The sequence below is a fragment of the Oryctolagus cuniculus genome, chromosome 17 (genome assembly GCF_964237555.1).
Source record: "Oryctolagus cuniculus chromosome 17, mOryCun1.1, whole genome shotgun sequence".
NCBI lineage: Eukaryota > Metazoa > Chordata > Mammalia > Lagomorpha > Leporidae > Oryctolagus > Oryctolagus cuniculus.
In genome coordinates this window covers 63,155,237-63,171,952 of record NC_091448.1, presented here as the reverse complement: position 1 = coordinate 63,171,952, position 16,716 = coordinate 63,155,237, and the positions used below count along the sequence as shown (strand labels likewise).

The window sequence follows — 16,716 nt, the reverse complement described above, 5'->3', positions numbered from 1 at the left end:
AGCACTGGCATTGTGGCACAATGGGTTAAGCTGCTATCTGTGATGCTGGTATCCTATATGAGAACTGGTTTGGGTGCCTACTCCCTCACTTCTAATCCTAACCTCTTCTCTTCTTCCCTTCCTTCCCTCCCCTCCCCTCTCTTCTCCAAGCTTTGCTTCTTTGCTCTGCTCTTCTCTCTCTCTCTCAGCTCTGCTTTACAAATAAAATACAACCATAACAAAAAGAAAGGAAAAGCAACATCAAACAAATGTAAAACATTTGTGGCCTTTTAAAAGTATTTACTTATTTATTTGAAAGTCAGAGAGAGAGAGAGAGAGAGAGAGAGAGAGAGAGATATGATTATGTAATTGTTCACTCCCCAAAAGATTGCAATAGGTGAGGCTGAGCCAGGCTGAACCAAGAGCCAGGAATAGAAACTTCCTCTAGGTCTCCCATATAGTTGCAGGGGCTCAAGGACACAGGCCATTCTCTGCCACTTTCCTAGGTGCATAATCAGGGAGCTGTACAGGATTGAATGGGCATCCATATGGGATTCCAGCAATGTAGATAGTGACTTAACCCACTGTACCAAGCTCTGGCCCTTAATTATTTTAGAGGCATGGTTGTGGGAATAGAGAGAGACAGAGATAGAGAGAGATGGAGAGAATCTTGCATTCTCTCACCCCCAAAAAGCTCTACATATGTCAGACGATACTTATCTCTCTTGTTTGTGCCTGCTTGTTATTTTTCTACAGTGATTAGTCTGGCTGTGCGTTCCTAATTGTTATGTTACTAGTTGAACACTAGATTAAATAATAAAAAGCACTGGTTGGAGCTATCCAGCAACTCTCTCCAAATGAAGATGGCTGTGCCTCAGCTCATCATTTGAAACTCCACAGCCACCAGCTGTCAGAGGCCAGTCCTCTTTGAAGTTGGCAGAAAAATCTCTCAACATCACACAGCTCCAGAGAATCACTATACACTTCCCCTTACAGAGCTCCTATCCATCTGGTCAGAGGCACAGACAGCCTTAAAGACAGGTGGATGACAGGAGCTAGACACCTGGAAGGGTGACTTAGCCAATAGAAGTGTCAGAGGGAGAGCTAAATAGAAAAAGTCCACGTCTCACCTCCCTGGTCCACAAAGAGGCAGCTTCTCACCCAATTGGCATTGGGTGGCCACCAGTTAAATTGCCACACTCACAGGATTCATCTGTCTGGTGCATTCATTGCAGGCCCATTGCCCAATACTGGGGTCAGTGCTGACTGCCCAAAGACCCATGATCCAAACACAGACACACCAAGTGTACATGCTCACTCACCCCCACAGGGTCATATTAAGGAATGGGAGAAATTTACACAGTCTCAGTGTGGGGGAGGCTGAATCCGGAGAGGCCTAGAGGAACTTCCTGAGCCTGCCTCAAATTTGAAAATCTGTCTTTAAGTTTCAAATCCCTGGTAGCAAACACCCCAGCCCCAGGGCGCTTCTGCTTAAGGATCATTAAGGTGGTATAATAGGAGTGGCTAAGACCCTTGTGCATCTCAACACCCCACCACTTGCCCGCATCTGCTCATCTGCTCTGTACCATTTGCTCTGTAACTCAGCTATATATACACCTCCCTTTTACAATAAAGTGAGACCCTGCTTCGACTGGGCTCCACACCATGCCTGATTGTCCCCCGGGTTTGGGTTTGGGGAAGGCTGAGTGGTGGGTGGCGTACTTCCCCTCCTCGGTCAAGGTAAGCTGTGGGGAGCCTGCCTAATTCTCCAGCGGTGGCGAGGAACAGTCACCGCAGTCTCAGCACACAATAGGCAGCACTAAGGGATCAACTGTCATCAGTCTCAGCAGAAGATAGGAGATCAGGGCTACACACATGGGGATGGCTGTCCCACATCAGCAGGGCATAAAAAGTGCTATTCCCACATATCTGGATCCAGAATCCTCCCACTCTGCTGATGGTGCCTTCTGCCTAGAGAATGAACACCAGTTCAGTCAGACCCTGGACACACTGGTGGCTTCTAACTGCTACAGAACATGGAGGGAGAGGTGGTAGACAACAGTGACATGATGGAGCTCTGCCAGCCCTGTTACAGTTAAGTTCCCCCTGTCAAGAGTATCCAGGGTCGGCATCCTCAAACCCTCACTACTCACAAATAATCTAAAACTGCTATTGCTGGATACTCTGATTTTTCCAAGCCATGATTGAAGAAGACATGTCTGTACCAAGTGTGCTATAGACCCAGATGAGCCACGGTTGTCATCTATTGAACAAGGTACCAAGTCCCCATGAGCCTCCTCCTCCTACCAGTCATTTTCCACCAGCACAATTTTGTAACAACTTTTAAGCCTTCTCATTTTGTGTTAAAGTTAGTATAATGAATCCCCACTCAAATCTCATGTAAATTGCCAAGTGCCTCGTACTGTGTCAAACACTGCAATGGCCAGAACATGAGAGTACCAGACATGACAAGCCTCAGCACTAAAGATACACAATGGGCCCCTGCTCTGATCCTCCCTGCTACTATAGGTGCAGGGCAACAGAGTTCTGGTACTTGGAGAGGGGTGTAGCAGGCTAAGTGCCACCTGCCTCGGATCATAATTCTGGTCTCAGTTAACATAGACCTTGCTTGCCACTTCCAGAAACTGAGTAGCATTCATGCCTGCAAAGCCCTTGAGTTTCTGGAGCTTTTGATGAATGTCAGGCGCACTTTGAGCACAAAAGTGCTGCTGACCTTCTGTTCATTTTCTGGGGCTTCAGGGTTGAAAGGGGAACAAATCTGAATGCCTCAACTAGCCACTCATAAAAATCTCCTGGTGCCTCATTACTCTTCTGGATGACAGTTATAATTTTGGCTGTGTGGTGAGCTTTCTGGATGCCACCCAGAGACCCCTCAAGAGTATCTCTCAGTAGTGGTCTAGGAGGATTATTTCTTCTGGCTGGTAAACTTTCCAGTATGGAGCCTGGCTAGGAACAACCTGGGGAACCTATGTGTCAGGATGGAATGTCCAAGCTGGGTACTGTTTTTGAGTCCATTTGTGGGCCTTGAGAATTCTCCATCTCTCTTCAGTATTGAACAGGGTCGGGGGTGTTGGCGACAGTCCCTCTATGTTAGATGATGGGTTTGGAAAATGGTCTCAAATAAAATTAAAGTGCCTGCAGTTACTCCAAGGAAGAGGGTATATGATGTTTTCAATTTAAAAGGTTGGTAGTGTTGAATGCCTGATTGTAGATCATGACAGCTGCTGGCTGAACATTGCCATCTGCTTCAATGACAGGGGGTGCCCTTGTCTTTCTCAATGGTATCTGTAGGGCTAGTAGAAGGTTGTTCTGTGATGCCCAGAGACATTGATTTACTGGAAGTTGGGAGACATGGAGCCATAGGAGGTAGAATTGCTTCGGACAGATCCGGGGGTGGCTAGGTGTCCACAAGCCCTGCTAGTGGAGCATGGATACTGAAATTGGTAAGAGTGTGGCAGGACTTTGTCCTCCATTGTTTTGCCCTGGAAAATCTTTGGTGAGGGTTTTCCTAGAGTCAGAGTGAGAATGTTTTGGATCCCAGACCAAAAGAAGCCATGGACAGCCATGATTTGATCTAGGGAAATTGATATGGGTATCTGAGATGTTCTGTAAGGACTCTTCAGACTATTTGATCTATGGCAACATGTTTCATTCCCTCTGAGGGCCAGCCAATACTGAAAGTGGGCCACTCAAACCAACACAAGGTTCTAAGTGTAGCACAGATTGGTTTGATTCCATAATCCTCACTAAACCTGTTTTAAAATGTTTTAACATGTCTAACACAGAAAGGGATCCATCCATTATGCAACCACACTATGATTGTAGACACAGGATAAACAAGGGAGTTGTGCCTCCAATAAAGGTCAGCCAGATGCCTATTTGAGCACATTCCTTATTGGAATTTAGGTGATAATTCACTGTAGCAATGTCAGAATGTGACTCCAACTACCCTTGACCATATGAGGATCACCAGAGAACTTCAGTTTCAGGCCCACTCATAACTCATAGCTTCTACTGGGGACAACAGATTCAAACTGCCAATGCATGCAAAAGCAGCCATACATTCAAACACCTTTCAGAGTGTAAAACATTCCCTCCCTCTAAAGGTGAGTCCCATCTTGAAACCTAAAATAAATATTTCTTGGAGAGTCTGCCATCCACCCATAGGGTCAGGCATGTCTTAGACTCTGGTGACAGGTGATTCTTATCTCATTTGGTGTTTCCAGGTCCAAATGCCCCAAGTCTCTGTGAGTCTGAATGAGCAGCAGTGGTCAGGGTGACAGCAAGCTTTTGCATAGGGAGGAATCTCTCCAAAAGTATTGGAAATGGTGTCTAGTCATCTGTCCTGCAGTGGTCACCTCTGATCTATTTGTCCCCTGTACAAATGGCACAATGGGCCAGCTCATTCAACTTCCTGGTCAGGAAACCAAATGTTACAGAAAAGAGACCAAATAAAATGAAGTCACACATGAGATATTCGGGAAAAAAGACACAGAACTTATTACACGTGCAAACTTGACTGGAATCCTGTCCCAAGTGAACCCTGATTCCCAGCTCTACTTTGTTTTTACATCATAAAATCAGGAAATTGCAGTAATAGGGTTATTCCTTGAGACACCTAAGCATATGTAGATAACCATCTCTAGCACATAGCTTAGCTGTCTGCAAAAGCAATCTCTTGTGGGAATTGCTGACATGTATTATTGAACAGTAAAACAAAACAAAAAAAATCTCTAAAAAGCCGCTGAGCAGTCTTTGGCCACATCCTGTCTGAGACGATAGTGGTGGGTAATGGGAGCTCCAACCCTATAACAGGAATCATACCCTATTAATGCTAACATATAGGAGTCTTGCAGAAAAAAAGAGAAACCTCTGATTGCAATTAACCTTACCAGGGTACAGCCAAAACAAAGCCTCTAGCAAGATCAGTGTTTGAGAAAGGCAGCAACTTTTACCTCGCATTGACATGAGTTCTCCCATATATACTGAATAAGAGGATGTGTTGTGGTGGTCTCCTCCACTGATAATAGTCTGAGGGGGTGTAGGTACTGGAGGTAGATTCATATAACCTAGTGGGAAAAAAAGTAAAGGAGTATATAGGTCAGAATTTTGAAAGGGATGTGATCCACCAGTTGTAGAATATGAACTGTCAATGGTGTGTCCTAGGAATATGATAAGGTATCATGTTTTGTGTCCCCATGAAGAACCCTGCTTCTCCATGAGTGATGCAGACAGTGGGTGTGGAGGTAGTGGCTAGATCTCATGGGGCAGACTAGGAACAAAGCCTACATTGGACCAAGGATTGTTTCCAGTTATGGTCCATGCTATCTCCACATTTTTGTGATGATTCCATCTCTCAGCAGTGTGTAACTAGTTAATTTGAGGCCTCACTGAGCAGGAGGGGAGATCCAACAGGCTCAGAGAGGCAGTCCAGGGTCATGAATTAGAAAGTGATGGAGCTGAGTGACATGAGTGACTTTATTGGCACTTGTGATTATAGCCAGGGTTACATGGTAAACCCACGCTAACTCATTTCAAAGTCTTCAACATAAGCACATATGTAAATTTTTTCAAACATAATATTCATAGTTTCCATGATAAAAACACATATTTAGGTGAGAGCTTAGCAATATTGTGGAAATTGAGTTCTGAGTGAAGAAAATACAGAGGCACATGAGGACTTTCTTTGGAGAGTGGGCCAGAGAAGATGAAGGTGATTTTCATGCCCTGCTGGCTGTTGCTCCAGGAGAAGATCCCACCTCCTCTTTACCCAAACTTATAGGTGATTAGAAAGCACAGGGTACCACCTCCATGTTCTGGGTAAGGAGAAATATTTCCTGGAGAAGGGGTTATCTGACTGACAGGTAGATGGATATAGGAGCATAGGGTGGGTAAAGTGTGGCTTCCAGATCATGAACTTAAACTATCTAACTTACCCTATATCAACATCACTCGTTTGCACTACAATAATGTTGGGCAAAAATCATGCACAGACATCAAAACTAATGTACAACAAATAAATTTATAATTGATTAAGACGGCATTTCAAAAAACTGTTGAAATAACTGTTGTATCAACTGCTGCAAGTGTTGAATATTTGTCAGCAAACTTTATACATGAAAACACAGTTCATTTGTCTGGTTCCATTCATAATAATGGGAAACTAAAAAATGAAGGTAGTATAAGAGAAAGAATCTCTCAAGAATGGTTAACCAGTCTTCATGGCAATTCATCACACTTGCTGAGGTGTGATTCCAAAAAAACAATTCCTCCAGACACTTCACAGTTTCAGAGACTTTTCTGTAAATGTAATCTTGTTTTCTGGAAATTTGCTTTACAGTAAAGGTACTCCCAATTCCATTACATTCATATGCCTTTGTGTGAGTTATCAGTTTACCATCTAGAGGTGACTGGTCGTATAAAACTTTTCTTTTTTTGCAAGTTTTCTCACTTCTGAGCCTCTTCGTGTGAATAGAAGACTGACTTATAGCAGAAAGATTTTTTTCACATTCATTACATTGATTTTTCACTTTATGAATTCTCTGAAGGCTGTTGATGTCTAATTTCTGGCTAATGGAATGTTCATACTTACAGCATTCAAACAATATGACCTGTTGTGAATTCTATATTCATACAAGCCTGAATTCCCAGAAAATGTCTTCCACATTCATTACACTAGACAGGGATGCCCACTTTCACCATTGCTATTCAATATAGTACTGGAAGTTATAGCCAAACCCATTGGGCAAGAAGAAGTTTCACCTCACCCCGGTGAGAATGGCTCACATTCAGAAATCTACCAACAACAGATGCTGGAGAGGATGTGGGGAAAGAAGGACACTAACCCACTTTTGGTGGGAAGGCAAACTGGTCAAGCCACTATGGAAGTCAGTCTGGAGATTCCTCAGAAACCTGAATATAACCCTACCATTCAACCCAGCCATCCCACTCCTTGGAATTTACCCAAAGGAAATGAAATTGGCAAACAAAAAAGCTATATACACCTTAATATTTATTGCAGCTCAATTCATAATAGCTAAGACCTGGAACCAACCCAAATGCCCATCAACAGTAGACTGGATAAAGAAATTATGGGACATGTACTCTATACAATACTATACAACAGTCAAAAACAGTGAAATCCAGTCATTTGCAACAAAATGGAGGAATCTGGAAAACATCATGCTGAATGAAATAAGCCAATTCCAAAGGGACAAATATCATATGTTCTCCCTTATCGGTGACAACCGAGCACCAAAAAGGAAACCTGTTGAAGTGACATGGACACTATGAGAAACAATGACTTGATCATCACTTGTCCTGACTTTCGAGGGAAATCTTACTACTTTATTACTTTTGTTTTTTTTTTTTTTATTGTACTGGATACCATTAGTTGAACTCTTTATTTAACACACAATTATTCTTAGGTGTTTAAGTTTAACTGAAGAGTGACCCTGTTAAATATGAGTGGGAATAAGAGAGGGAGTACAGGTACAGTTTGGCACATGCTCAACTGGACTTACCTCTAATGGTATAGTTAGAAACATGCCAGGGGATTCAAATTTAATTCCATCAAGGTGGCATGTACCAATGCCATCTCACTAGTCAAAGTGATCACTTTTAGTTCATAATTGATCGTAATGATAGGTCTAAGAGTCAAAGGGATCATATAAACAATAGTGTCTGCTAATACTGATAGAATTAAAAAGGAGGGAACCATAAAACATGGGAAGTAGGATACACAGCAGACTCATAGAATGGTAGATGTCCTGCTAAACAGCACTCTGGCCTCAGAATCAGCCCTTAAGGCATTCATATCTGGTTGAAAAGTCCATGAGAGTATTTCAGGCATGGAAAGCCAAGACACTGTGGCAAAAAAAAAAGTGACCTAAATGAAAGATCTCTGTGAGATCCCAGCAGAAAGTATGAGCCATCAAAGAAGGAGGTACCTTTCTCTGAAGGGAGGAGAGAACCTATAATTTGACTATGGCCTTGTCTAAAAAAGACCAGAGTTGGTGAACTCAAGAGGCTTCCATAGCCATGGTAGCTCATGACAAGATTCTCGGTTGATTACTGACATCTATTTATGAGTGTCAATTGTTAAATCAACAACAGGAGTCACTGTGCACTTACTCCCCATGTAAGATCTCTGTCCTTAATGTGTTGTACTATGTGAATTAATGGCATAACTAGTACTCAAACAGTACTTTATACTTTGTGTTTCTCTGTGGGTGCAAACTGTTGAAATCTTTACTTAGTATATACTAAATTTATCTGTATATAGATAATTGAAAATGAATCTTGATGTGAATGGGATGGGAGAGGGAGTGGGAGGTTCGATTGTTGAAGGTGGGAGTGAGGTTATGTGGGACAAAAGCCACTATAATCCAAAAGTTGTACTTTGGAAATGTATATTTATTAAATAAAAGTTAAAAAAAAGAAATCCCCATCTGAATTCTCTGATGTATGATAGATTTGTGACAAATGCTTTTTTAACACTATTAATATTTATAAGCTTTCTCAGTTACATGCGTCCATGTTGGATAAGATGTGATTTCCAGCAGAAAATTTTGTCCTAATACTTACATTATTTGAAGGGAAACTCTTCCACATTCAATATATACATTCTCTCCCTCTCTCTCTCTCTCTCTCTCTCTCCCTCCCTCCCTCCCTCCCTAGCTCTCTCACTCTTTCTATGACAGATAGAGTTAGAGAGACAGAGAAAAAATCTTTCTTATATTGGTTCTCCCCCAAATGGCTGCTGCAGCTGGAATTATGCCGATCCAAAGCCAGGAGCCAGGTGCTTCCTCCTGGTCTCCCATGCTGGTGCAGGGGCCCAAGGACTTGAGCCATCCTTCACTGCCTTCCCAGGCCACAGCAGAGACCTGGACTGGAAGGAGTGACCAGTACTAGAACCTGGTGCCCATATGAAATGCCGGTACCACAGGGGGATGATTAACCAAATGAGCCACAGAGCCAACCCCTTATTATATTCTCAAAGTCTCTCCCATTCAAAATAGATGATGGATTATGAGGTATGACCTATGACAAAAAGCTTTCCCACATTTATTTCATTCATGAGATCTCCACTTTGTGAATTCTCTAATGTTGTACCTGAGATTTTGGCAAAGCTTTCCAACACTCATTACATTCATAAGATTTCTCCCCCATGTGAATTCTCTGATGTCTTGTGGGCTATGACTTCTAAGTAAAGGCTTTTCCACAAGATTACTTTCAAAGGTTTTTTTCCCTGTATGAATTTGATGATGTGCAATGTGGGCTAAGTTATGGTAAAAGACTTTGAGTCATTACATTCATAAGATTTTCCCCATGTGAATTCTGTTATGCTTGATGAGGTATAATTGGCACCAAAGGCATATCCACACTGACTATAATCTTATTGTTCTCCCTTGATGGATTCTGTTATTTAATGAAAAGGAACTTGCACAAAAAGGCAATTGTGTGGAAAATTCCCTGTTAATTCTGTGATGTTTTATTAGTTGAAAATTATAACAAAAGGCTTTCTACTATCATTATTCATGACATTTCTCCCCATGTGAATTCTCTGATGCTTTGTGATGTTTGTCATATGAAGAGGCTTCTGCACAGTCATTGCCATCATAAATTTTCTCTCCTGTGACTTCTTTGATGTTCATTGAGCTCTGAATTGCATAGAAATTTGCAAAGAAAACTTCTCCACAGTCATTACATTCATAAGGTTTCTCCTGTATGGCTTCTCTAATTATTTACAAGGCTTGACTTTTGGCCAAAGGCTTTTCCAAGTCATTGCATTCAGAAGGTTTATCCCCTGTGTGACTTCTCTGATGCCTTTTGAGGTTTGACTTATGGGTAAAGACTTTTCCAGTCTTTACATTCATCAGGTTTTTCCCCTGTGTGAATTCTCTGATGTGGGTGCTAGAGCTGACTTACTCAGAAAGGCTTTTCCAGTCATTACATTCATAATCTTTCTATGCTGTGTGAATTCTCTGATGACTTATGAGGCTTGATTTGTGACCAAATGGTTTCCCACTGTCATTGTATTCATAGGGTTTCTCCTCTGTATTACTTCTCTGATGTAGGATGAGAGATGACTTCTTAAGAAAGGCTTTTCCACAGTCATTGCATTCATAAGGTTTTTCCCCCGTGTGAATTCTCTGATGTAGGATGAGATGTGACTTCCACATAAAGGCTTTCCCACAGTCATTACATTCATAAGGCTTTTCCCCTGTGTGAATTCTCTGATGATTTATGAAATGGGACTTCCGGCCAAGGCTTTTCCACAGTCATTACATTCATAAGGTTTCTTCCCTGTGTGAATTCTCTAATGCTTTGTGAGGGCTGATTTACAGCGAAAGGCTTTTCCACAGTCATTACATTCATAAGGTTTCTCTCCTGTGTGAATTCTTTCGTGATTTATGAGGTGTGACTTCTTCCCAAAGGCTTTTCCACAGTCATTACATTCATAAGGTTTCTCCCCTGTGTGAATTCTCTGATGATTTATGAGGTATGCCTTCTTGCCAAAGGCTTTCCCACACTCATGGCATTCATAAGGTTTCTCTCCTGTGTGAATTTTCTGATGAGTTATGAGCTGTGACTTCCGGCCAAAGGCTTTACCACAGTCATTGCATTCATAAGGTTTTTCCCCCATGTGAATTCTCTGATGTAGGATGAGATGTGACTTCCACATAAAGGATTTTCCACAGTCATTACATTCATAAGGCTTATCCCGTGTGTGAATTCTCTGATGATTTATGAAATGGGACTTCCGGCCAAAGGCTTTTCCACAGTCACTGCATTCATAAGGTTTCTCCCCTGTGTGAATTTTCTGATGCCTTAAGAGGTGTGACTTCTGGCCAAAGGCTTTTCCACACTCATTGCATTCATAAGGTTTCTCCCCTGTGTGAATTCTCTGATGATTTATGAAATGTGACTTCTGGCCAAAGGCTTTATCACAGTCACTGCATTCATAAGGTTTTTCCCCCGTGTGAATTCTCTGATGTAGGATGAGACATGACTTCCACATAAAGGCTTTTCCACAGTCACTGCATTCATAAGGTTTCACCCCTGTGTGAATTTTCTGATGAGTTATGAGGTGTGACTTCTGGCCAAAAGCTTTGCCACACTCATTGCATTCATAAGGTTTCTCTCCTGTGTGAATTTTCTGATGAGTTATGAGGTTTGACTTCTGGCTACAGGCTTTACCACAGTCATTGCATTCATAAGGTTTTTCCCCAATGTGAATTCTCTGATGTAGGATGAGACAAGACTTCCACATAAAGGCTTTTCCACAGTCATTACATTCATAAGGCTTATCCCCTGTGTGAATTCTCTGATGCTTTGTGAGGGCCGATTTACAGCGAAAGGCTTTTCCACAGTCACTGCATTCATAAGGTTTCACCCCTGTGTGAATTTTCTGATGTGTTATGAGGTGTGACTTCTGGCCAAAGGCTTTTCCACACTCATTGCATTCATAAGGTTTCTTCCCTGTGTGAATTCTCTGATGATTTGTGAGGACTGATTTACAGCGAAAGGCTTTTCCACAGTCATTGCATTCATAAGGTTTCTCCCCTGTGTGAATTCTCTGATGATTTATGAAATGGAACTTCCGGCCAAAGGCTTTTCCACAGTCATTACATTCATAAGGCTTATCCCCTGTGTGAATTTTCTGATGCTTTGTGAGGATTGATTTATAGTGAAAGGCTTTTCCACAGTCACTGCATTCATAAGGTTTCTCTCCCATGTGAATTCTCTGGTGATTTATGAGGTGTGACTTTAGGCCAAAAGCTTTTCCACAGTTATTACATTCATAAAGTTTATTCCCTGTGTTAATTATCTGATGCTTTATGAGGTGTGACTTCTGATCAAAGTATTTTCCACAGTCATTACATTCATAAGGTTTCTCACCTGAGTGAATTCTCTGATGATTTATGAGATGTGACTTCTGGTAAGTGGCTTCTCCATGTTCATTAAACACATGAGAGTTTTCCACTATGTGAGTACCATAATTAATTGCACGGCAGAATTTATAACTGAATGATTTTCCACAAGGCTTACATGCATAGGGTTTCTTCCCTATATGTGGTCTATGATTTATTTTAAGAGGTGATTGATCAATGACAGGTTCCAAAGAACTACTATATTCATAAACTTTCTCTCTTCTGGGACTTTGTTGATGCATACTGAGGTTAGAATTTTTATGGAAATCATGTTCTATTTGAGTTGTCTTGCCAATATTGGCAGTTGACTTCTTACTTTCTACCATAAAATGCCTCTCAGATTGACAAAATATATTTTTCCTTTTGAAGACTTTGCCTTTTCCAATTGGTTCAAATGACTGTTGCACAGTCTGATTTTTGTGCTGTTGATTAAGAGCCTCACAGATCTGGAGAGCATTCCCAGGCACATTAGTAGCATCAAATTTTTCTCCAGTTTGTAGTTGAACAGGCCCACAGTGCAGATACACATTGTGACATACATTGCATTCTTCAGGTTTCATTCCTGAATAGATTCTCTTTTTGATACTCAGTTTTGGAATATGGTTTGAACTTAAACGAAGTGTTTTTCTTAATTCAATGATCTTGGGAGTTGATGTCTTATTGTTTTTCATAACATTCTGGTTCAGATTTTTGTCCTGACTTTTCTGGTTTTTCCTAATCAGGTCATCCCTTTTCATGGCAACTGAAGTGAGAAAAAAAAATGGTGCTGTCAATAAATCAAATATAATTCTTTTTCCTGGCATACTCATGTAAAAGGAATGAAGTTACTTGTATTTAAGAGGGATAGAATTAACAAAATGAATACAAGTCATTGCTTGGAATGTCTGCATCCAAACACAGTGCCAATTTAAGCCCAGGATACTCTGCTTCAAATACAGCTCTCTACTAATGTATACCAGGGGGCAGGAGATAATGGTTCTTGTGCTTGGGACCCTGTGATACATCAGATTGGAATAGTTGGAATGCCAGGCGTTTGGCTTCAAATTAGTCAGACCTAACTGCTGCAGGTATCTGGGGAGGTAGCTAATAGGAAATCTCTTTCTCACTGTTTCTCCTCTCACTGACTTTCTGCCTTTCACAAAGGTGAAACAACTATATAAGATTTTAAAGAAAGGACATATGTTTGGTAAAAATAATCAGCTATTGCCAAGAAATCAATTTTTCCTTGTCCTATTCATTCCAGTTCATTTTTCTAAAATTGTCTGTTTTGTACTTCTCTGATATTTCAAACATCAATATGGGAAACTTTTGCTGGATCATTTTCTTGCAGGTGGATAAGAGTTTAATGTGTCTGTATTCCAAGCAGGATCACATTTAAGGGACAAGATTTGCATCTGTGGTTGTCTCATGTTCTGTCTTCCCAGGGAAACAGCATTTGTGGGATTTTTCTAATGAAAAACTGTTTTATCTGCACTCTATTACAGTTTCCCCATATTTCTAAGGAAATCTGATATCCTCAGCCTCTGAGAACTACAATAGTTACAGAAAGTCCCAATATACCACCTTCGGTATACATTCACAAGCAATTTAAAGAATTTGTTTCTGCAGACCAGAATCTGCTTAATTTCTTCAAAATTTATTTCTATCTCATTGTGCAGTTGTCATTCCTGGTGACCTCCTTTCATTTTTTACATAAACACTCCTCTGTGATAATATGCAATTCTGGAGATTTTGATCAGTTGCCGATTTACACATGAAACTTCATTTCCTTTGCCTTTACCAGAGATACTGATCTCCATAGATACTGTAGAATAACTGTGTCTGAAGTAAGACTTGGAAAAAATTAAGAGAAAGACCACCACTCAACATCTGCTGCAATGATTCTACTTTGGCCTCCCTGACCATTATGTACACACTCACCTGGGAGGCTATGATGTAAGCATTCTTTCCCCATCCAGGGCTCTGCTCCTTGCTCCAACTTCAAGATCAAGTCAGGTTTGGTCATGCAGTGCCCTAGTAATGGAAATAATGTAACACTTTGTGAAATCACTATCTTGGGTTAATTAAAGGTGAACAGCATGGTCCAGGAGCTATGCAACAAATGTTCCAATTTGAATTCCTTCTCAGATGGTATATAATCAGATTCTTCATGGACTCAAATTCTATTCCTGTCCCTCATTTATAAAGTTTATTAATAGTGCTCACTTATTTGTCAAATAGTGACAAAATGTTACCACTGGGCATGTGATGAGTGTCACTCACCCAAGGAGAACAGGCTGCTGTAGGTCTCCAGCATCACATCCCTGTACAGGATTTTCTGAGCTTGGTTCATGTTCTGCCATTCCTCCCAGGTAAAGTACACAGCCAGGTCTTCAAATGTTATCATCACCTGTGATAGAACACTCCTGGTCAACATGTCAACTCTGTCACATAACAAAAAATGGCAGTTGTATAACTTCTGCATGCATATGGAGGAAGAAGGAAGGATGCCATTTCATTTCAGATTTGTTGAGCATTTGGACAGCCACACAGAAGCATTCAACAGGGGATCAAACCTGTGGTATAAAGGCTGTGAAAAATGCCCAAGCTGGAGGGAAACAGGAATTTCTGTTCAGAAAGGCCAGACTATGTCAAGGGCAATTGCACAGGAGGCTGAAAGGGGGACAATAGTCACTCTGGAATGAGCAATGTTCAGAAGAATGTAGAAGTATTCAGGGAAAAAGACAAGAAACCATCAGGGAAGCTATGAAGAGATTGAACAGAGAAGAATTTCCAGGAAAACACCATGCACAGTAAATGCAATTATGGCAGAGAAAAAAATATTTTAAATTGAGACATTACAGACTTAACTTAGTGTTTATGAAGCCAGCTCAGATACTCTATCTCTGCATCAAATTTCCAAAGAAATTTCCTTGAGAAATTCTGTACTATAATCTGCATTTGTGACTGAGGGAAATGCAGAGAGATTTGTTTGAGAACAGAGTAGGCACCAGTATTATGGTGCAACAGATAAGCCTGCACCCTCCACCTGCAATTCAGGCATCCCAATGTGAACCGTTTGAGTCCTTGGTGCTCCACATGGGATGCCTGTGGTCATTTTGTGAACGAACCAGTAGATGGAAGGTATCTCTTACTACCCATCCTTCCATATCTCTATTTGCCTTTCAAATAAGTTAATAAATAAATCTTGGGGCCAGAGCTGTGGTGCAGTGGGTTAACACCCTTGCCTAAAGTGCTGACATCTCATATGGGTGCCATTTCTAGACCCAGCTGCTCCACTTCTGATCTAGCACTCTGCTATGACCTGGGAAAGTAGTAGAAGAAGAACCAAACCCTTGGGTCCTTTAACCCATGTGGGAGACTGAGAAGAAGCTCTGGCTCCTGGCTTCAGATCAGCACAGCTCCGGGCATTGTGGGCAGCCAGGGAGTGAACCAGCAGATGAAGATCTCTACTCTCTCTCTCTCTCTGCCTCTCTCTCTTTGTAACTCTGACTTTCAAATAAAAAATAAATTTTTAAATAAAAACGTAAAACATAAAAGAACCTGCAATAGATTTTTTTTCCTCACACAGCCCTTATGCTATCTCTGAATCAAGGTCAGCTCCCCCAATTATGAAGGTCTGCATTACTCTAACAATTAAAAAAATAAATGCAACTGATTTGTGTTTTAGCACTAGCTAACTCTTACTCTTGCAGAATGTTCAGTGTTTATTTCCATGGTGGTACTGAAACACTGCCCACTACATCATCTATATAACAATAATGACTGTATTTGACATCATGACCCCCAATTTCGAATATTATCCTTGAAGCCTCATTTAAAAATATAAATAATATGTATTTTGCTATGGCAACAGAAAGATGAGACCAAATTGCCTTATGTTAGATTACTTCAATGCTTGATAGTCATGACAAATTCATTTGTCTTGTTTTTATATATTCCCTAAGAATAAAATTTATCTTTATTTTCCCATTTTTATTAACAAATTATTATAAATCTAAAAAGAAAACTGACAGCAACCTGAGAATAATTAAAAAAAAAACACTTACAGGGCCAGTGCTGTTGCACAGTGGGATAAAGCCCCAGCCCTCAGAGCCAGCATCCCATATGAGTGCCAGTTTGAGTCCTGGCTTCTCCACCTCAAATCCTGCTCCTACAAATATTACTGGGAAGGTACTGGAGGATGACTCAAGGGTGTGGACCCATGCACCTATGTGAGAGATGCAGAAGGATCCTGCCTCTTGCCTATAGATTGGCTCAGCTCTGACCTTTGTGGCCTTTTGGGGAATGAACCAGCAGATGCAAGACTCTCTCTCTCTCTTTTTCTGTTACTCTCTGTGACTATGTCTTTCAAATGCATAAAATAAATATGTTTTTAAAAGTACACAATCTGCAGGTGATGTATTAATTTTCTCTGCTCTTTGAAATATCTGGAGGTGTCATGAATCATTCCTGGAAGAAAACATAAATGCAAGGATTTAAAAGAAAATTTCATGGCTTTCTTTCTACATTGTACTGTAGAAAACGGAGTGCTAGAATGAATAAAGAATCATGAATACATAAATAAAGAAAACATAAATTTCAAGGAGGAAAAATCATTTAAACCTGCAAATATACGGCAACTGAACCCACCTCTATTAAGTGGCAGAGATTAATCAGAAGTTATCTTTGGTTTAATGAAAGCATTGCAAAAAAAAATTTTTTTTTCCCCCAGGAATTACTGTCATATTGTTTTTGTTCCTTTTCCTCATTTTCTGTAAAGTCAATTCCTATGGTCATT

General features: G+C 40.8%; 1 protein-coding gene across 1 annotated transcript; it reads right to left on the bottom strand.

The window, feature by feature from the left end:
- Window positions 1-303: 303 nt before the first annotated feature.
- On the bottom strand, window positions 304-16,546 carry LOC138846268 (zinc finger protein 585A-like). Its single transcript, XM_070061602.1, is given in 4 exon segments — window positions 304-10,273; window positions 10,276-12,678; window positions 13,857-13,949; window positions 14,199-16,546. Coding segments are annotated over 4 exon segments (3,003 nt in total). The 5' UTR covers window positions 14,401-16,546; the 3' UTR covers window positions 304-9,968.
- Between the last annotated feature and the right edge of the window lie 170 nt (window positions 16,547-16,716).